Consider the following 22,736-nt stretch of genomic DNA (forward strand, 5'->3'; position numbering starts at 1 on the left):
AGGAGGCCTGTACACCGAGGCCTGTACTCTGGAGCGAGATCGATTTGGAGGTGGACGGTCGGTCATGGTCTGGGGCGGTGTGTCACAGCATCATCGGACTGAGCTTGTTGTCGTTGCAGGCAATCTTAACGCTGTGCATTACAGGGAAGACATCCTCCTCCCTCATGTGGTACCCTTCCTGCAGGCTCATCCTGACCTTCCAGCATGACAATGCCACCAACCATACTGCTTGTTCTGTGCGTGATTTCCTGCAAGAGGAATGTCAGTGTTCTGCCATGGCAGTGAAGAGCCCGGATCTCAATCCCATTGAGCATGTCTGGGACCTGTTGGATTGGAGGTTGAGGGCTAGGGCCATTCCCTCCAGAGATGTCTGGGAACTTGCAGGTGCCTTGGTGGAAGAGTGGGGTAACATCTCACAGCAAGAACTGGCAAATCTGGTGCAGTCCATGAGGAGGAGATGCACTGCAGTACTTAATGCAGCTGGTGGCCACACCAGATACGAACTGTTACTTTTTTTACCCCCCCTTTGTTCAGGGACACATCATTCCATTTCTGTTATGGATGAGCAATGACCAAGCGGCATAGGCAAGATGCAATAGATGGTACAAAATACAGTATATACATATGAGATGAGTAACGCAAGTTATGTAAACATTATTAAATTGGCATTATTAAAGTGACTAGTGATCCATTTATTAAAGTGACCAATGATTTCAAGTCTGAATGTAGGCAGCAGCCTCACTGTGTTAGTGATGGCTGTTTAACAGTCTGATGGCTGAGATAGAAGCTATTTTTCAGTCTCTCGGTCCCAGCTTTGGATGCACCTGTACTGACCTCGCCTTCTGGATGGGGTGAACAGGGAGTGGCTCGGGTGGTTGTTGTCCTTGATGATCTTTTTGGCCTTCCTGTGACATCAGGTGCTGTAGATGTCCTGGAGGGCAGGTAGTTTGCCCCTGTTGATGCGTTGTGCAGACCGCACCACCCTCTGGAGAGGCCTGCGGTTATGGGCGGTGCAGTTGCCGTACCAGGCGGTTATGCAGCCCGACAGGATGCTATCAATTATGCATCTGTAAAAGTTTGTGAGGGTTTTAGGTGACAAGCCCAATGTATTCAGCCTCCTGAGGTTGAAGACACGCTTTGTGCCTTCTTCACCACACTGTCTGTGTGGGTGGAACATTTCAGTTTGTCCGTGATGTGTATGCAGAGGAACTTAAAACTTTCCACCTTCTCCACTGCTGTGGATAGGGGGGTGCTCCCTCTGCTGTTTCCTGAAGTCCCCGATCATCTCCTTTGTTTTGTTGAGTGAGATATTGTTTTCCTGACACCACACTCTGAGTGCCCTCACCTCCTCTCTGTAGGCTGTCTCGTCGTTGTTGGTAATCAAGCCTACTACTGTTGTGTCGTCTAAAAACGTGATGATTGAGTTGGAGGCGTGCATGTCCACGCAGTCATTGGTGAACAGGGAGTACCAGAGGGGGTTGAGCACGCACCCTTGTGGGGCCCCAGTGTTGAGGATCAGCGAAGTGGAGATGTTGTTTCCTACCTTCACCACCTGGGGGCGGTCCGTCGGGAAGTCCAGGACCCAATTGCACAGGGCGGGGTTGAGACCCAGGGCCTCAAGCTTACTGATGTTGACTGCTGAGCTGTAGTCAATGAACAGCACTCTTACATAGGTATTGCTCTTGTCCAGGTGCAATATGGCAGTGTGCAGAGTGATGGAAATTGCATCGTCTGTGGACCTATTGGGGCGGTATGCAAATTGAAGTGGGTCTAGGGTGACAGGTAAGGTGGAGGTGATATGATCCTTGACTAGTCTCTCAAAGCACTTCATGACGACAGAAGTGAGTGCTACGGGGCGATAGTCATTTAGTTCAGTTACCTTTGCCTACTTGGGTACAGAAGAATGGTGGCCATCTTGAAGCATGTGGGAACAGCAGACTGGCATAGGGAGACACACCAGCCAGCTGGTCTGCGCATGCTCTGAGGACGCGGCTAGGGATGCCGTCCGGGCCGGCAGCCCTGCCAGGGTTAACACGTTTAAATGGCTTGCTCACGTCGGACACGGAGAAGGAGGGGCGCAGTCCTTCTAAGCGGGCTGTGATGGTGGCAATTACACCATGAGTCGTTAATCATGAAACATGCACCCCCGTCCTTCTTCCCGGATAAATGTTTATTTCTGTCGGCGCGACGCACAAAGAATCCCGGTGGCTAACCAGAAGGTCGCTCCGTCTACCTCTTCTGTGGCGACATCGTTTTGGGTCAGCCTCTGGAATCAGTTCCAATGCCCTGGGTGGTTCGGACAAAGGATCCGCTTCGGGAAAGTTGTATTCCTGGTCATAGTCCTGGTAAGTTGACGTCGCTCTGATATCCAATAGTTCTTCACGGCTGTATGTAATAACCCTTCAGATTTTCTGGGCTGACAATGTAAGAAATAATACGTAAATTAAACAAAACACTGCAAAGTTGCCTAAGGACTGTCGGCGCCAACTGAGATTGGGAATGGTTGAGGTCAGGGGTTGAGGTGAATGGGTTGGAAAGATAAGGGAAGGAGGGAGGGAAGTATGTGCAGAAAGAGGCAAAGGGATGAGAAGTAAGTGAGTGAGTGAGAGAGTGAGCGCTGGAGGCCAACCTCACATCAATTTGCAGCCGAGCTGTCACCTGTCTGTCCTTGATGCAATGTCATTGAGAGGAGTTTTTGAGAAAGCAGACTCAGAGAAGGCAGACTCCTTGGTAGTGTATTAGGAAGTGTATAGTACTAGCCTTGGGAGCTGGGTTGTAAGGACGACCCCTTGGCAGTGAGCTAGGCACAGTGCATTGGGTACAGCACAGTGCTGGCAGTCCTTCTCATGTCTGGGTGTTGGCGGGCTTTCAAGAGCTTAGCTCTTAGCACGGCCACTGTTTCTATTCACACACACACTCCTCACAGGAACCTAGGGCACGCAAACTGCACAGTACAGTCGGAACACCAACACAAACACTCATGCATACGGTCAGGTCCAAAATGATTGGCACCCTATTAGCAAAAAATACAAAAAAGAATTGAGATTGGAGAACACATTGGGAGGAATCTTAGAGCATTCCTCCATTCAGAATATTTCCAGATTCTTGATATCCTTAGTCTGAGTTTCTGGACTGTCCTCAATGGGGTTCATGTCCGGAGACTGATATGGAAAGAAAGCTCTTAGGCCACGCACACCAGTGGTGGGTTTTGCGTAGAAAGAAAGATGCATATGCAGAAAATAATCCCATACCTACTGTAAAATAGGGTGGTGGAGCTTTAACGTTATGGAGCTATTTTACTTCCACTGGTCCTTCGGCCTTGTTAAGGTCAACGGCATCATGAACTTTACCCAGTCCCGGAACATTTTAGCCAAAAACCTGGTTGCCTCTGCCAGGAGGCTGAATCTTGGCCCGCAAGTGGATCGGAAGGAGGTCAGAGACCTGGTCGTGTGGTGCCAGGACAACAAACTCTCCCTCAACGTAATCAAGACAAAGGAGATGATTGTGGACTACAAGAAAAGGAGGACCAGGCAACGCCCTCATTCTCATCGACGGGGCTGTAGTGGAGCAGGTTGAGAGCTTCAAGTTCCTTGATGTCCACATCACCAACAAACTATCATGGTCCAAGCACACTAAGATAGTCGTGAAGAGGGAGCAACGAAGCCTATTCCCCCTCAGGAGACTGAAAATATTTGGCATGAGTCTTCATCGAGAGCATCCTGACTGGTTGCATTACTGCCTGGTTCGGCAACTGCTCAGCCTCCGTACGCACTACTACAGAGGGTAGTGAGTACGGTCCAGTACATCACTGGGGCCAAGCTGCCTGCCATCCAGGACCTCTATATCAGGTGGTGTCAGAGAAAGGCCCTAAAAATGGTCAAATAATCCAGCCACCCTAGTTATAGACTGTTCTCTCTGCTACGCACGGCAAGTGGTACTGGAGCGCCAAGTCGAGGTCCAAAAGGCTTCTTAACAGCTTCTACCCCCAAGCCATGAGACTCCTGAACAGCTAATCAAAGGGCTACCCAGACCCCTCTTTTACACTGCTGCTGCTACTCTCTGTTTATAATCTATGCATAGTCACTTTAATTCTACCTACATGTACATATTACCTCAACTAACCGGTGCCCCCGCACATTGGCTCTGTACTGGTACCTCCTGTATACAGCCTCACTTGTTATTTTACTGCTGCCATTTAATTATTTGTTACTTTTATTTTCTACTTAACACTTAAAAAAAAGAAGCCTTGTTGGTTAAGGGCTTGTAAGTAAGCATTTCACTAAGTTTGTTGTACTCGGTGCATGTGACAAATAAATGATCTTCGGGCAAGACAATAACCCCAAGCACATATCAAAATCCACAAAGAAATGGTTAATTGACCACAAAAATTTACATTTTGCAATGGTCATATCAGTCTCCAGACATGAACCCCATTGAAGACCTGTGGTTTGAATTGAAGAGGGCAGTCCATAAACTCAGACTAAGGATATCAAGAATCTGGAAAGATTCTGTATGGAGGAATGGTCTAAGATCCCTCCCAATATGTTGTCCAATCTCAGAAAACATTTCAGAAAAAGGCTCAGTGCCCTCATCCTCGCAGGGTGCAGTATTGAAAACAGGGTGGAAATAATTTTGACCCCTATCTTTGTATAACAAGTATTACTTGTTAAACTAAATATTTTTCTCTGAGCAATTGTATTAGTATAAAACAATAAAATCTTCCCTTTTTTTTGCATTAGACATAGCTCAGTATTTGTATTATTTATTATGTACAGTCTTTTTCCTCATCTTTATCAAGGGTGACACATTTTTTGGACCGGACTGACTGTTTACACACACACTGTGCACACAAACGCACCACACGCACACAAAATAATCATAATACAAAAATCCGTTTATTATCTTTTTATTTGTAAACATAAGAAATACAGCATGAACTTCATCCCATTCCATACTATTTCCCCACTTTTCCATTGTCATTTGAGTGACATTTGGTCAAAGTTCTTTTTGTTTTCACACATTCAGACAGACATATTATTCATGCTATGATACATCCTCCAAGAGCCGATCTTCGATTGTGCATTTATAAGTGACTGTTCCTTGGTGTTTCCCATCCCAAATCTACACTTATAGATGCACACTTGAAGATCTGCTCTGGATGGACTCGTAACAGCATCGCAAAAAGTTTGAAACGCCACCCTTTTTCTCTACACACCAACGTAAGACAAAGAGTGCATCACAAATGACATTCTATATGGCCCTGGTCAAAAGTAATGCACTACACAGGGAATAGTATACTATTTGGGATACAACACAGGGGTTGATTGTGAATTGGTCACTACTCACTAGTGTCTCTCTCTGTCTCATAGTTGTTTGTGTTTGTCTGTCCCGTCCTGCCTCAGTAGAGAGACGTAGAGGCGTATGAAGGAGTAAGAGACTCCCAGAGAGCAGTACACGGATGTCACCAGCAGGGGCACGAAGGGCAGGGTATGCTGCCACGGCGACAGAGGGTAAACAACCTCACAGAGGATCTCTACGGCAACCAGGCCCAGGAGATAGGTGGTTTCCAGAGGGTTAAGGAGGGAACCCCTGTAACAGAGTTAAGATCGTAGTGTAAACTCACACAGCTTGAAATGTTTCCACTTGTGTTGTTTCGATGGTGCAACTGGCTAGTACATTTTCAAACGGGCGGTCACATGTACCCGAGATCAATACTGGTAAGGACTTGTGAGCGAGGAAGCTATAATGTTAAGCAGCACACAGTGACACTGCTTATACCAAGATAGGAGCTAATTATGTTCTGTAAAAAAGCAGTGCTCTTAGACAGGACCCAAACGCAAAAGGTTTTGGTAAACATGAATATTAACTAAACTTTATTTGCAGATTATCTCCTGATATACCTGACCAATATTGAAAACTCAATGCCTCCCCAAAAATATTTTCGGGAATACTCTAAAATCTCAGGATATAAACATGAACGTAGAAAAAAAACAAAATAATGGCAATAGGAAAAATAAAAACTCATGATCTACAGCAATTCTTGAAGTGGACCACAAACAACAAATATATAAAGATAACATTATCCCATTACTCAACAATATGAAAGCAGATCTAATTTAATGGAACAATCTTCCCATACATTTTACAGGTAGAATAAACCTCTTCAGAATGGCATAGCTCCCAAAGTTTTTATATTTATTCTTGGTAATACCAAATATCCCACCAAAAACATCCTTTAAAAAAGTATACCTCAGTCATAACAGACTTTATATCAGCAAATAAAACTCATAGAATAAAAATAAAACATTTTCCCATCTTCCGAAGTCTGAGGGTGGTTTTAACCTTCCAGACTTGGAATTGTATCAACACGCCACCCAAGGCTTTTACTTGCAACATAGTTAAAAGCACAAAAGACGAACAAAAGGTACATATTGAAGATGTGCACGCTCATCCCCAGAATCTTTTCAGGTGTCTATTTTAGGATAAAGCTAAGAACATTAACAACTTCATAGTTAAGAACACTATAACAACATGGAAGAAAATAAAACGGTTTCTACAAGAACCAAAAGCACAACCCTATGGAACAATCCTTGAATAGCGTTTCAGAATTCACTGAAATTGGACCACATTGAAAACTAAAGGCATAGAAATTATTTGATTTGACATGGAAAACTAAAGGCATAGAAATTGTAAATGTCTTTGTAATAGGAAATACATGTATTTCCATGACATAATTAAAAAGCAATTTGGACCGACCAATGTACATATTTTCAAATACATGCAACTTAAAAGTTTGATATCACGGAATTCCGATTTGAAATCTTTTAGACATCAGAGTAATCTTGAGGGAATCCTATGAGTCAGAAAAGGATATTCAAATGATAGATAAGATATACAAAACCTCGCAGAGAGCCTATCCAACTGACAACCTCTTAGAAAAAAAATATAAACTTAAAAAGAACTGATATTGGCAGAAGATTGAGAGAATGTTGGAACATAACTAACCAAATTACTGTTAACTAAAATGTACGCTTAATCCAGTATAAACTAATTTATAGAATGTATTATACAAGAGACAAAATTCACAAATTCTACAGCACAACGACAGAGTCATGTCTTAAGTGTAAAACTATCAATGAGTCAATAATTTATGCCTTTGTGGAATGCTATGAAGTCCAAAAGTTGGCTGTCAGAAGTATTACAATGTAAATTAACTTTTAATCTGTCGGTCTCCATATTTCAAGACATAACATATGCGGGTGCAGTGAGATACCCAATGGGTTGGAAACTACTTTTCTCGCCAATCATTTTGAAAAAACATATACTTAAAAACTGGAAAGGTCAAATGCTTTGTTATTTAAATGTTGAAAGGGCGTGGGCGATGGAGTGAAGCAAAATGGGACAGTTTGAGGCCTTGTGGCGGAAAGTGATGTGGGCGCTGGAAATGGAGGTGGGAGCATGTGGGTCTGGGCAGGTGTGATGTCCTTGATGTTTGTGTGCATTTGTATGCTGTGGTTCTCAGATCCCAGAACTCACAAGGCATGCAGAGTTTGTTCTAGCACTTACACACCTGATTGAACTGTCAACTAATCATCAAGGACAGTGGTGTAAAGTACTTAAGTAAAAATACTTTAACTGGGCCCGAATGCATAAAAACATCTTAAGTGTCTCCTTTAAGGAATTATTTTTCCGTATACCGGGGGAAATGTAAAAGGGTGTTATATAAAGCCCATCAAACATTTCCTTGGGTAAGGGCATCATTTAAGGGTTTTACGGTAGTTTGAAAGCATGTACAGCAGAAAAAGTATCATGGAGATGACCTGATTCCCTTAATGAATATCTCCTCAAAGATATATATTTATTTTGGGAGATAGCAAAATAGAACTCCTACATTTGAGACAGGAGCAACAAATAGATTCATAAGATAATAAAATACATTTCTTTGATTTACTTTTTCTCAACTTGTTTATATTACTTTCTGGCACGACAAGATAACTTACGGAGTAGATAGCTAGCTAGCCAGCTAGCTTTGTAGCCATGCACCTTCCATTGTTTAGCTAAGTAGCTACCTAGCTAGCTAGGTGTTTTTCTTTTGAAAATAGGGCAGAGGACGGCAACATTTACCTCCATAAATGTTGTTTACATTGATATCCATACTGAATAAAGCACTTAAGGGACGTCATGGGCACCTACAACTTTTCACTTAATTTAAGGGGGACATTTGACTAAAAACTTTTTCCTTTAAAGTTAAGAAAACTTTATGGGTAAAGATAAAAAATAAAATGTACTTAAAATGTTTTATGGAACAGTGTGCTTTACTATTTATATTTTTGACAACTTTTACTTCACTAGATTCCTAAAGAAAATAATGTCCTTTTTACAGCATACATTTTCCCTGACACCCAAAAGCGCTCATTACATTTTGAATGCTTAGCAGGACATATCATTTATTATTTATTTTTTTAAATGGTGCCATCTGGTTTGCTTAATACAAGGAATTTAAAATGATTTATACTTTTATCTTTGATACTTAAGAATATTTTAGCAATTACATTTACTCAAGTAGTATTTAAATGTATAATGATATAGTTAGTTGTCATCAGCTTGACATACAGTGCATTTTGTTATGTTACAGCCTTATTCTAAAATCGATTAAAAAAAAAAAAATCCTCATCAATCTACACACAATACTCCATAATGAAAAAGTGATAACAGGTTTTTAGAAATGTTTGCACATTTATTAAAAATAAAAAACAGAAATACCTTATTTACATAAGTATTCAGACCCTTTTCTATGAGACTTGAAATTGAGCTCAGGTGCACCCTGTTTCCATTGATCATCCTTGAGATGTTTCTACAACTTGATTGGAGTCCCCCTGTGGTAAATTCAATTGATTGGACATGATTTGGAAAGGCACACACCTGTCGATATAAGGTCCCACAGTTGACAGTGCATGTAAAAACCAAGCCATGAGGTCAAAGGAATTGTCCGTAGAGCTCCGAGACGGGATTGTGTTGAGGCACAGATCTGGGAAAGGGTACCAAAACATTTCTGCAGCATTGAAGGTCCCAAGAACACTGTGGCCTCCATCATTCTTAAATGGAAGAAGTTTGGAACCACCAAGACTCCTCCTCGAGCTGGCTGCCCGGCCAAACTGAGCAATCGGGGGAGAAGGGCCTTGGTCAGGGAGGTCACCAAGAATCCGATGGTCAATCTGACAGAGCTCCAGAATTCCTCTGTGGAGATGGGAGAACCTTCCAGAAGGACAAACATCTCTGCAGCACTCCACAAATCAGGCCTTTATCGAAGAGTGGCCAGACAGAAGCCACTCCTCAGTAAAAGGCACGACAGCCCACTTGGAGTTTTTCAAAAGGCATATAAAGCACTCTCAGACTATGAGAAACAAGATTCTCTGGTCTGATGAAACCAAGATTGAACTACTTGGCCTGAATGCCAAGCGTCACGTCTGGAGGAAAACTGGCACCATCCCTACGGTGAAGCATGGTGGTGGCAGCATCATGCTGTGGGGATGTTCTTCAGCGGCAGGGACTGGGAGACTAGTCAGGATCGAGGCAAAGATGAACGGAGCAAAGTACAGAGAGATCCTTGATGAAAACCTGCTTCAGAGCGCTCAGGACCTCAGACTAGGGCGAAGGTTAATCTTCCAACAGGACAACGACCCTAAGCACACAGTCAGGACAATGCAGGAGTGGCTTCGGGACAAGTCTCTGAATGTCCTTGAGTGGCCTAGCCAGAGCCCGGACTTTAACCTGATCAATGATCTCTGAAGAGACCTGAAAATAGCTGTGCAGCGACGCTCCCCATCCAACCTGACAGAGCTTGAGAGGATCTGCAGAGAAGACTGGGAGAAACTTCCCAAATACAGGTGTGCCAAGCTTGTAGCGACATACCCAAGAAGGAAGGAGGCTGTAATCGCTGCCAAAGGTGCTTCAACATAAATTTGCAAACATTTCTAAAAACCTGTTTTTGCTCTGTCATTATGGGGTATTTTGTATAGATTGATGAGGGGGGAAAAAACTATTTAATCCCTTTTAGAATAAGGCTTTAACGTAACAAAATGTGGGAAAAAATCAAGGGGGTCTGAATCCTTTCCGAATGCACTGTATGTATCAATACCACCCAAAATCGACTCTAACATGGAAGTTCACCCACCTGAACAGTTTCTTTAAGGAGGTGAAGCTGTAGAGCGTGAACAGCAGCATCAGCAGGACTTTGATGGGCAGCTCTGTGACAACAAAGATTGAGAAACAAACATTAAGATCCTAATCATACAATATGAAATTTCTAATTGCAAATAACAAAATGCCTTCTCAGAGGGAGCCCAAATGGCTCCAGTGGTGGCTAGTTGCAGAGGCTCTTTACCTGCTGCAGTGAAGAGAAGTGGAAACAGAGAGTAATGCCCCGTGGTGGTCAGCATCAGGAAGATCCCAGCATCCTCTCTGCTCTCAACTGCTAGTATGCTGCCCAAACAACAACACAAAACCCATTACAACAGGAAGAGGAGCTGTACAATAAAGACGTAACCAACTATGCCACAGAGTTGTATTCATTAGGCACCAAACGGAATAACATTTACTGAAACAGGGAGGGACTATCAGAAATGTTCAATAAGAAAGCCCATTTTAATTTTCAGTTGCAAAATGTTTTGCTACAGTGTGCCCCAATGAATATGACCCAGTTGCTATCAACGGTTCAATGATAGCAGAATCTGATATCAGCAGTTCACCTGAAGGGCAGTATGGCCATGAGGATGGCCTTCTCGTGGACATGCCAGCCGAACATGAAGGAGCCCAGGGCACAGATCACCAGGCAGCGCAGGAACCCCCGGGCACCACGCGGACGACGCCAGATACTCAACACTGCAGGCTGAGGGGGGTATATTAACTTTGAACCTTTTACTTACGGCTGGTGCACATTATCCAAAGCCATATATTAATTTCTAAATATATTCAGTACCAGTCAAAGGTTTGGACACACTTACTCATTCAACGGTTTTTCTTAATTTTTTATTATTTTCTACATTGTAGAATAATAGTGAAGACATCAAATGATGAAATAACACATATGGAATCATGTAGTGTCCAAAAAGTGTTAATCAAATCAAAACATATTTTAGATTTTAGATTCTTGAAAGTAGACACCCTTTGCCTCGATGACAGCGTTGCACACTCTTGGCATTCTCTCAACCAGCTTCATGAGGTAGTCACCTGGAAAGCATTTCAATTAACAAGTGTGCCTTATTAAAAGTTAATTTGTGGAATTTCTTTCCTTCTTAATGCGTTTGAGCCAATCAGTTGTGATGTGACAAGGTAGGGGTGGTATACAGAAGATAGCCCAACTTTGTAAAAGACCAAGTCCATATTATGGCAAGAACAGCTCAAATAAGCAAAGAGAAACGACAGTCCATCATTACTTTAAGACATGAAGGTCAGTCAAGCAGGAACATTTTAAGAACTTTGAAAGTTTCTTCAAGCGCAGTTGCAAAAACCATCAACCGCTATGATCAAACTGGCTCTCATGAGGACCGCCACAGGAAAGGAAGACCCAGAGTTACCTCTGCTGCAGAGGATAAGTTCAATAGAGTTACCTGCACCTCAGATTGCAGCCCAAATAAATGCTTCACAGAGTTCAAGTAACAGACACATGTCAACATCAACTGTTCAGAGAAGACTGCATGAATCAGGCCTTCATGGTCAAATTGCTGCAAAGAAACCAGTACTAAAGGACACCAATAAGAAGAAAAGACTCGCTTGGGCCAAGAAACACAAGCAATCGGCTGAGGAGCCTAAATTTGGGATTTTTGGTTCCAACTGCCATGTCTTTGTGAGACGCAGAGTAAGTGAACGGATGATCTCCGCATGTGTGGTTCCCACCGTGAAGCATGGAGGAGGAGGTGTGATGGTGCTTTACTGGTGATACTGTCTGTGATTTATTTAGAATTCAAGGCACACTTAACGAGCATGGCTACCACAGTATTCTGCAGCGATACGTCATCCCATCTGGTTTGCGCTTAGTGGGACTATTATTTGTTTTTCAACAGGAAAATGACCCAACACACCTCCAGGCTGTGTAAGGGCTGCAATCACAATCACCCGACCTCAACCCAATTGAGATGGTTTGGGATGATTTGGACCACAGAGTGAAGGAAAAGCAGCCAACAAGTGCTCAACATATGTGGGAACTCCTTCAAGACTGTTGGAAAAGCATTCCAGGTGAAGCTGGTTGAGAGAATGCGAAGAGTGTGCAAAGCTGTCTTCAAGGCAAAAGGTGGCTACTTTGAAGAATCTAAAATCAAAAATATATTTAGATTATTTTAACATTTTTTGGGTTACTATGTGTTATTTCTTAGTTTTGATATCTTCAATATTCATTTAGAAAATAGTAAAAATAAAGAAAAACCATTGATTGTGTAGGTGTTAAAACATTTGACTGGTACTGTAGCTCTGATATTATCTGTTCAAAAACAACTGCAATATTACATGTACATACGGTAGATGAAGTTTGTTTGGTTGGGCTGGGGTTGGTGTCACGTTTGCTCCCGCTCTCCCCCCCTGGCGCTTGAGGGCGCCAGGCTGCCCTGCATCACTCACTCCTATCATCTATTACGCACACCTGCCTTCCCTCATCACGCGCATCAGCGATATTGGACTCACCTGGACTCACTCATCTGTTTATTTCCTCCCCTATATTTGTCAGTTCCCTTGCTCTGTTCCCCGCTGCTGCATTAATTGTTTTTTGGTATGTGTTACCTGTTTACTAACGCTGTTCCTGTCTCATTCCATGTCCGTTATATACAGTTGAATTCGGAAGTTTACATACACTTAGGTTGGAGTCATTAAAATTAGTTTTTCAACCACTACACAAATTTCTTGTTAACAAACTATAGTTTAGGCAAGTCGGTTAGGACATCTACTTTGTGCATTTCAAACAATTGTTTACCGACAGATTATTTCACATATAATTCACCGTATCACAATTACAGTGGGTCAGATGTTTACATACACTAAGTTGACTGTGGCTTTAAACAGCTTGGAAAATTCCAGAAAATTATGTCATGGCTTTAGAAGCTTCTGATAGGCTAATTTACATAATTTGAGTCAATTGGAGGTGTACCTGTGGATGTATTTCAAGGCCTACCTTCAACGCAGTGCCTCTTTGCTTGACATCATGGAAAAATCAAAAGATATCAGCCAAGACCAGAAAAACATTGTAGACCTTTACAAGTCGGGTTCATCCTTGGGAGCAATTTCCAAATGCCTGAAGGTACCACATTCATCTGTAAAAACAATAGTACGCAAGTATAAACACCATGGGACCACGCAGCCGTCATACCGCTCAGGAAGGAGACGCGTTCTGTCTCCTAGAGATTAACGTACTTTGGTGCGAAAAGTGCAAATCAATCCCAGGACAGCAGCAAAGGACCTTGTGAAGATGCTGGAGGAAACAGGTACAAAAGTATCTATTTCCACAGTAAAACGAGTCCTATATCGACATAACCTGAAAGGACGCTCAGTAAGGAAGAAGCCACTGCTCCAAAACCGCCATAAAAAAAGCCAGACTACAGTTTGCAACTGCACATGAGGACAAAGATCATACTTTTTGGAGAAATGTCCTCTGGTCTGATGAAACAAAAATAGAACTGTTTGGCCATAATGACCATTATTATGTTTAGAGGAAAAAGGGGGAGGCTTGCAAGCCGAAGAACACCATCCCAACCATGAAGCATGGGGGTGGCAGCATCATGTTGTGGGGGTGCTTCGCTGCAGGAGGGACTGGTGCACTTCACAAAATAGATGGCATCATGAGGTAGGAAAATTATGTGGATATATTGAAGTAACATCTCAAGACATCAGTCAGGAAGTTAAAGCTTGGTCGCAAATGGGTCTTCCAAATGGACAATGACCCCAAACATACTTCCAAAGTTGTGGCAAAATGGCTTAAGGACAACAAAGTCAAGGTATTGGAAAGGCCATCAGAAAGCCCTGACCTCAATCCTATAGAAAATTTGTGGGCAGAACTGAAAAAGCATGTGCGAGCAAGGAGGCCTACAAACCTGACTCAGTTACACCAGCTCTGTCAGGAGGAATTCCCCCAACTTATTGTTGGAAGCTTGTGGAAGACTACATGAAATGTTTGACCCAAGTTAAACATTTTAAAGGCAATGCTACCAAATACCAATTGATTGTATGTAAACTTCTGAACAACTGGGAATGTGATGAAAGAAATAAAAGCTGAAATAAATCATACTCTACTATTATTCTGACATTTCACATTCTTAAAATAAAGTGGTGATCCTAACTGACCTAAAACAGGGAATACTAGGATTAAATGACAGGAATTGTTAAAAACTGAGTTTAAATGTATTTGGCTAAGGTGTATTTAAACTTCCGACTTCAACTGTATTAAATGTTTTACACCCCGTACCTGCTTTGTCTCTCCAATGTGACAATTGGAACCAAAATTATTTCCCAATTGTTTCTTTCTGAACAGAACCATTATTATTTTTGTTCTGTTCCATTGGTCCGACTTGTAAAATAAAGTTCTGAACCGGTCCCAACCACAAAAAAACACAGGTTTATATGGTTCCTTTTTAAACCTTTGAAATCGTTATTAAATTACTTCCCCAATCAGTGCAGATAGAGAAGCTTGCTATTGGGCTACCTAGGCTATAGTTGTTTACATGCACGATGGTGTAGTGCGCGAGATGCGACTGAAATTTTGCGGGTGGGGAGAGAGAGCGAGAGAGGGTGGAGGGTGAGGCTTGGGTTGAAGCGCTGGGCACCTTGTTATGACATGCATTATCTGAATTAGGCCCACATAATTATACCTACGGAGGAGCGGCTTCTATGGAGGAACTTTGAATGTCTTTGAACTTCCTAGAGTTGGCTTAACGTTGGACCAGAAACTAGCTAGCTAGCTAGCTAACAAGCTTGTGTGTTCAGCGCGGCACCAGAATTAAAAACACATCTTACCTTTTAGTAGTTAATAAATCCAATGTGAAAAGTGATAACTATAGTATCCGTAACTAGAATTGAATACATTAATACATTCCTCTTTAAAGTAAAAAAAATCTCTCCCTAATTTCTGAATCACGCTTGTAACATCAGCTTTGGAGGGTGCAGGTTGTCTACACATGCACACACACTGGCAAAGATTTTCAGCTAGCAGGCAGACACAGAAAATAGGTGCCTTATGTTTTTTGTGGGACTGAAAAAAATGCCTGGAATGTAAAATAATGTTATTAAACGGTTCCCATTCTTTAAAAATAATGGTTCTGTTCCGGAACAGTATAGCTAGATCACTTTCGTTTCCGGTTCTAAATCGGTTCCTCGAAAAATGTCGACCAGTTTTTGATTCTGTTCCCTGAACTGGTTCCAACCCCTGGTCTTTAGTGGTGATTCTGAACAAGGCTGCAGAATTTTAGCCTGAGATGATGCTCACCATTATGGAGAGCAGAGTGCAGATGAGTGTGATGGAGGGAGAGATGGAGGGGAGGATGGAGTGCTGGAACTCCTGCACCAATCCACCAGTCATTGAGGCTTTGGGAAGCTTTGCCACATCCAACAGCTTCAGACGCACACCTGAGAAACACACCAGCCATTAAACCCCTGTTAAATCCCCTCAAATACCTTCAAACCGGTAATATTATTCCATGAATCGGTGACTTTCCAGCTTTCCATAACTTTCCATAATAAATACAAATACTCTCCAGCCCATTAATAGGCTACTTTCTAGCAATCCAAAATTTTCTCTGACAACCACCTATTGAATTTGGCCTTTACTACTATATCCCATTGAAACACATTGAATAACACATTCCTAAATGTAAAAAAAGACAGTCCAATTTCCCCCCCCAAAGAAACAAGGTATTGAAGGTATTGTTTTTGATGCTTTTTAAAGAAAAGTATTTGTCTTTCTGGAGATATAAGAAAGTTCAATAAAATATATACATTCTATTTATTTTTTACAGTATTTTACCTCTTTTTTTGGTTAAGCACAAAACTACCTCCATACTTCCATTCATTTTTAAAAACTGGTACCGGTTACTTTCAGATGAGTCCCCTTTCCACAGTGGGGTCACATTAGTTTTGTAGCCCAAACGGTTTGGACGCTACAAATAGAAGTTGGCACATCGACGGTACCGACTTCAGATGAGTCCCCTGACACTTGTGGGGGTCGTAGAGCAAAACGGAGACCACCATTGTGTTCGTGAGTCATAACACTACAGACGTTTTTGTGAGAAGACCGATTTTCGAGATGTCCCATGGTCTGACGAACACCGCTCTAGCTCTGCCACCTTTCAACCGCAGATGCGGTGCGACATCTGAAGTTCGACATCGGCAGATGTGCTGGATTGAGATGCATACAACGCTAAACATATCTCTAGCTTAAACTGACTGATCAAATATATATTACTTAGATTGACGCACCGGTGTGTCAATCGACTCTAGGGGGTTAAATCATGATGCGTAAGATTATATGGACAGGGAGGACCTGATCCTAGATCAGCACTCCTACTCTGAGACACTTTGTGAATACGGGCCCATACTGAAGTCATAGAGAGAGTAAACAGTGCCTTACCCAGCACAGACAGAGCTTTATCCACCATGTTGTAGAGGGCCCAGACGTTAGGGGCCCAGTAGGCGTGGCACAGGCCCCTCTTAAAGGGGAAGAGTCTGGAAAGGACCTGGGGGAGCTGGCCCTGAGAGAGAAATTACAGTCACTAAACTATCCCTAAACTAATGCAAACAGAAAGAAAAACATGGTCATAAAAAACAAACACATTCATCAGTTATAAGGTACTCAATCAGCTTTCTGAATTCCCCTAGAGGCACCAAAACATCACATTTAAGATTTTAAGATTTCTTACACCTTACTGGTGGAACAAACTAAAAGCTTATTTACCTAACTCAGTAGAGACCAAAGGAATTTCCAGAGTTAGCCATCCCGGAGACCGAGTGCGTAACTCGTATGTCTAAAGTTTAGTAAAGACTTTAGGTACAGTGGGCCTTTTTGGGGCTTTATAAATTAAAACAGCAATGTATCAACTTACGTGAAATCAAAGAGGGCCAACCAACTTTCTGGTAGAGAATGCAGTGATGAGTACTAAAATTCACGCCTATAATAAACTGCATCTAACGGCTTTAATGAAGTGGCAATTGCGTTCATGCAGATGATGTCGCCATAGTCTAGAACCGATAGGAACGTCGACTGAATAACTACTTTCTACTATTTAGCGAGAGCCAGTACCTAGTTCTATAGAAGCCCAATTTTATTCTCAGCTTCTTTACTAACTCATCAATATGCTTTTTAAAAAGACAGCTTTTTATCTATCCAGACGCCCAGATATTTGTAAGCAGGGACACAATCAATATGTACACTATCCAAAGTATATATTTTTTGCGCTCCAGAGAACAACATATACAGTGGGGAGAACAAGTATTTGATACACTGCCGATTTTGCAGTGGAGAACAGCTTCTTAAAGCTTCTTAAAGAAAAACTAAAAGGTCTGTGAGAACCAGAATTCTTACTGGTTGGTAGGTGATCAAATACTTATGTCATGCAATAAAATGCAAATGAATTACTTAAAAATCATACAATGTGATTTTCTGGATTTTTGTTTTAGATTCCGTCTCTCACAGTTGAAGTGTACCTATGATAACAATTACAGACCTCTACATGCTTTGTAAGTAGGAAAACCTGCAAAATCGGCAGTGTATCAAATACTTGTTCTCCCCCACTGTACTTACTTTTACCTGCATTCAATACACATTTCAGGTCAATAAAGTTTTTCTGTAATAAATGAAGGCAGACTGTAGTTCAGATAGATCCTGGTCAACCGTGGGGGCAATAGCATACACAACAGTATCATCGCATACAAGTGCAGGTGACAACTTTTTAAGTCGATATTGTTAAAGTAAACAGTCAAAAATACAGGACCCAGAATCGACCGCTGTGGGACACCTTTCGTAATTTCCAGGAAACCTGATTTAACACCATCAGTATATAGAACTCAATATGCATCTGTCAAGTCATTTTTAAACCAAAGCCTCTGAATTAGCAGTGAGTGATCAACAGTATCAAAAGCATTTGACAGGTCAATGAAGAGAGCAGCACAATGTTGAATTTTATCCATACAGTTAACCACATCATTTATAACTAGGGATGCAGCAGAGATCTGGTCTATAACCCGACTGATGTACATTTAGAATACATTTCAAAGACAAGAAATATCTTGGCTGAGAATTAATTAAGGATTCTAATATTTTAGCTAGGCAAGAAAGTTTAGAAATAGGGCAATAATTATTTAGGTCACAAGGGTCACCATCTTTGTGAAGGGGGCTTACATAGGCCGCCTTCCAAACCTTGGGGATATTACCAGATATAAATCGGCAAAATATGGGTTAATGATACAGCAATCAGGGGGGCAGAGAGCTGCAGCAAAAATATAAGGGGTCGAATTAGCTTCCAGAAAACGACATTTTCAAAAAACAGACCAAAAGAAATCTGTTTAAAACTATTTCAAGTGCGTTTTATATTGAAAGTCAGTGTTTTTTTCTTCTTCAATAGAGTGAGAAAGGGCGTGAAACTATGATTTATCTACACACAACATATTTTAGTATGATTTCACCAAATGACAATAAAAGTGCAATGCTATTTGGCTAGCAGCCACACACTACATGACCAAAAGTATAAGGATACCTGCTCGTCGAACATCTCAAAAAAAGGGCTAAGGTTTCCCTTCACCGGAACTAAGGGGCCTATCCCGAACTATGAAAAACAGCCCAAGACCATTATTCCTCCTCCACCAAAAACTTTACAGTTGGCACTATGCATTCGGGTAGGTAGTGTTCTCCTGGCATCAGCCAAACCCAGATTCGTCTGTTGAACTGCCAGATGGTGAAGCGTGATTCAACACTTCAAAGAATGCGTTTCCACTGCTCCAGAGTCCAACGGCGTGAGCTTTACACCAGTCCAACCAACGCTCGTCATTGCACATGTGGTTATTAAAGGCTTGTGTGCGTGCGGCTGCTCGGCCATGGAAACCAATTTTATGAATCTCCAGATGAACAGTTATTGTGCTGACGTTGCTTCCAGAGGAAGTTTGGAACTGTAGTGAGTGTTGTAACCGAGGACAGACGATTGTTACACGCTACACACTTCAGCGGTCCCGTTCTGTGAGCTTGTGTGGCCTACCACTTCGCGGCTGAGCCGCTGTTGCTTCTACTTTCCACTTCACAATAACAAAACTTACAGTTGACCGGGGCAGCTCTAGCAGGGCATACATTTGATGAACTGACTTGTTGGAAAGGTCGCATCCTATGACAATGCCACGTTGGAAGTCACTTAGCTCTTCAGTAAGGCCATTCTACTGCCAATAAAAGTAGAGACTCAGAGCTAGAAAATTGTATATCATACACTACAGTTAAGAAACAAAGGGAAAGTAATTATTTGAACATTGATAAACTTGTAACCCCACTTTTGAGAAAATGGCCCTTGAATGTTTTGGTACGTCTATCGACATGTCTGTATACAGTTGTCGCAGTGACATCATGAACGTTCTATTGTCATCCGACATCAAACTTGTCGTTGTCGTTATGAAAAGATATGACATGACATCAGCAGCCTGGTGGTCCATAACTGGCATAACTGCTGTATTTTAACACCAATAAACCCACCTGTTTAAAAATGAATTTAGTACATGTCAATCTAGCACACCAGGCAACTAAAAGCAACTTCATAAAATAAAATTTAAAAAATTGTTTCTAGCTTGTTAGCTAGCTAGCTAGTGTTAATTTTAAGGCTCCCGAGTGGCGCAGCGGTCTAAGGCACTGCATCTCAGTGCTAGAGGTGGTTCTATCCCGGGCTGTATCACAACCGGCTGAGATTGGGAGTCCCATAGGGCGGTGCACAATTGGCCCAGCATTGTCCGGGTTAGGGGAGGGATTGGCTGGGGTAGGCCGTCATTGTAGAATAACAATTTGTTCTTAACTGACTTGCCTAGTTAAATAAAAGGCTAAATAAAGTAAGCTGGCTAGCCAGTTCAAATAATGAACATATCATATAGCTGACAATGTCTTAACTTTAGCTCATTTGTATTCATTATTACATGAAAATAAACTCACAACAAGATAATTATTTACAAGTTAAATGGCAAGCTAATTACAGAAAATAGCTTACGGTTGTGAGTGACTAAATAAACCTGGGCATTCCACTGGAGAATTTTAGAACTTGGACACTGTCTCATTGACCTAACTAACTTTATATGCTTTATTATTATTTTTTCTCCCCAATTTTGATTGTCTCCCCAACGGGCACAGGAGGAGAAAACATTTTCCGCCAAACCACGCTTCTTAACACCCGCCCACTTAACCCGGAAGCCAGCCGCACCAATGTGTCGGACGAAACACTGTTCAACTGACAACCGAGGTCAGCCTGTAGGCGCTTGGCCCGCCACAAGGAGTGGCTAGAGCGCGATGAGCCAAGTAAAGTCCCCCCGGCCAAACCAGCCCCTAACCCGGACGACGCTGTGCCAATTGTGTGCCGCCTTATGGGACTCCCGATCACGGCCGGTTGTGACACAGCCCGGGAACGAACCTGGATCTATAGTGACGCCTCTAGCACTGCGATGCAGTGTCTTAGACCGTTGCACCACTTGTGAGGCCCCTAACTTTATATCCTAATTTGACGTCAGTGCAGGTCATGTTGTTCTTCACATTACCGTCTCTGGTAAACACACACTATATCAAACCAACTAGGTTCAATGTTAGCTAGCTAGCTAACATTAGGTTTTAACTAGCAAGGCAAATGGATCTGAGATGCAAATAACATTTCTACATAGACCATACACGTAACGTTAGCTAGCGAGCCAGTCAGCTAACGTTAGCTAGCTAGCTAATAGTATGCTTTAACTTGCAATTAAAACAACTTTCTGATCAAATTAGAAACGTATAATATCTGAAAATATAGCAAGCTAGACTCTTACCTGTATACATAAATGAACGCTTCTCCCTCACTGTCATGGATGCCATGGTTGCCCTTAGTTTGAGGATGTTATTCGGAGACAGGTGTTTTATACAAAAGCCTTCTGTGTGTTCTCTTTTCGACTCCCTCTGCATTTGCAATGAGACACCTGAATTTTCTCCATCTTAACTATCATACTCTGCTTCCACCAGGCATTCCACTGATTTCAAAACTCGGTCCTCCAGAAAGTGAAGTGCCTTAGCAACACTTTTGCAGTTTTTCATGATATCTTTCAAAAAAGCTGAGTTAATCCTTTCTATCTACACATACTGAGCAGCTCATGCAATAGACAGAAGCTACATGGCAGACCAATCCGAACTCATCTCTTGGCATGTCCAGCCCATCCATTATCTCAGCCAATCATGGCTAGCGGGAAGGTTCCTGTCTTTTTCCGTGGGTAAACCAACTATGCTCGTAAAATTAACAATTGTATTCGTATTTACAGGTGGCATACACGTTTGTTATTAAGGCACATGTAAGTTCACATGTTCCAGAAGGCATTTCTGCCCAAAAATGCATTTTAATGAAATGCCTCTCCTGTGAACTAATGTCACGCGACATATGCCTAGTTTCCTGAAACGAGTCACATTTTAGATGTGCATTTACAAAATACAGCAAGTGTTTTATCTTTCCTTTTCTGCGTGAAAAATGCAAAATCCTGCGTTAATGCGACCCTGACAGAGGTAAAAATAAACATAAATGGGATCTACATCAGCATGCTCTGCTAGAATTCTGCTGTTGTACTGACAGAGTACCTACTGTACCATAGCAATGAACGGACCAAAGGACAGAGCGCAGACAGAGATCACGATAGATCCCAGAGCTACCAGACGAACAGGACTGAAACTGCTCCATCTCACAGAGCCATCTGAAGAAAACACACAACAGAGAGGAACAGAGTGAATAAACTGTATGGTTGGATACAAAATCTTTGATCAGTGAGTTTATTACAATCATATTATCTCATTATTCAGAATCAAATTCATTTGAGATGTCATCAACCAGTATTCACGCTTACTGTTACCCAGGTAACGTCTCTGGTGTTTCTCCTGAAAATGTTCCTTTTCTGTTTATCACCCAACAGCTAACTCTGAGTTACCCTGTGTAACCTGCTAGCTCTGGTGTTACCTCTGTTACCTGTGTTGTCCTCGGTGAAGCAGTAGCTCCGCAGCAGGAAGATCCCGTAGGCAGGAGAAATGTACAGGTAGATGTGTTTCAGGTTCAGGAGAACAGCGAAGAGCAACGCCCCCTCCAGGTGTCTGCCCTGCTCAACCAGAAATAATGTCATAAAATAGCTTCAAATGTCTGTATGAAAAGAAAGTAATCCGCTTATTAAAAAAATCCCGCTACCCCCTCCTACAAACCATCAAACAAGCAAAGCTTCAACACAGGACTAAGATCGAATCCTACCACACCGGCTAGGATATTCGTCGGACGTGGCATTTTTTGCAAACTATCACGGATTACAAAGGGAAACCCAGCCGCAAGCTGCCCAGTGACACGAGCCTACCAGACGAGCTAAATGCTCGTTTGGAGGCAAGCAACACTGAACCATGCATGTGATCACTCTCTACGTAGCTGATGTGAATAAGACCTTTAAACAGGTCAACATTCGCAAGGCCGCAGGGCCAGACGGATTACCAAGACGCGTACTCAGAGCATGCACTGACCAGGTGGCAAGTGTCTTCA

At 42.2% G+C, this 22,736-nt stretch overlaps 1 protein-coding gene across 2 annotated transcripts in view; it reads right to left on the bottom strand.

Annotated features, from left to right (window-relative positions):
* Positions 1-4,890: 4,890 nt before the first annotated feature.
* The window catches only part of alg8 (ALG8 alpha-1,3-glucosyltransferase), a 35,034-nt gene continuing 17,188 nt past the window's right edge, over positions 4,891-22,736 (bottom strand). The window contains exons 6-13 of one of the 2 annotated variants that reach the window (XM_071337476.1): positions 22,185-22,311; positions 21,812-21,915; positions 16,604-16,724; positions 15,464-15,603; positions 10,749-10,888; positions 10,385-10,482; positions 10,175-10,247; positions 4,891-5,589 (exon numbers count right to left, since the gene is read on the bottom strand). In XM_071337476.1, the coding sequence (XP_071193577.1) occupies positions 5,364-5,589; positions 10,175-10,247; positions 10,385-10,482; positions 10,749-10,888; positions 15,464-15,603; positions 16,604-16,724; positions 21,812-21,915; positions 22,185-22,311 (1,029 nt within the window). In that variant the 3' untranslated portion in view covers positions 4,891-5,363. Of the gene's footprint in view, positions 5,590-10,174; positions 10,248-10,384; positions 10,483-10,748; positions 10,889-15,463; positions 15,604-16,603; positions 16,725-21,811; positions 21,916-22,175; positions 22,312-22,736 lie in introns of both variants that reach the window. The other variant, XM_071337475.1, reaches the window with a different exon arrangement.

This window comes from Salvelinus alpinus, chromosome 13 (genome assembly GCF_045679555.1).
Source record: "Salvelinus alpinus chromosome 13, SLU_Salpinus.1, whole genome shotgun sequence".
NCBI lineage: Eukaryota > Metazoa > Chordata > Actinopteri > Salmoniformes > Salmonidae > Salvelinus > Salvelinus alpinus.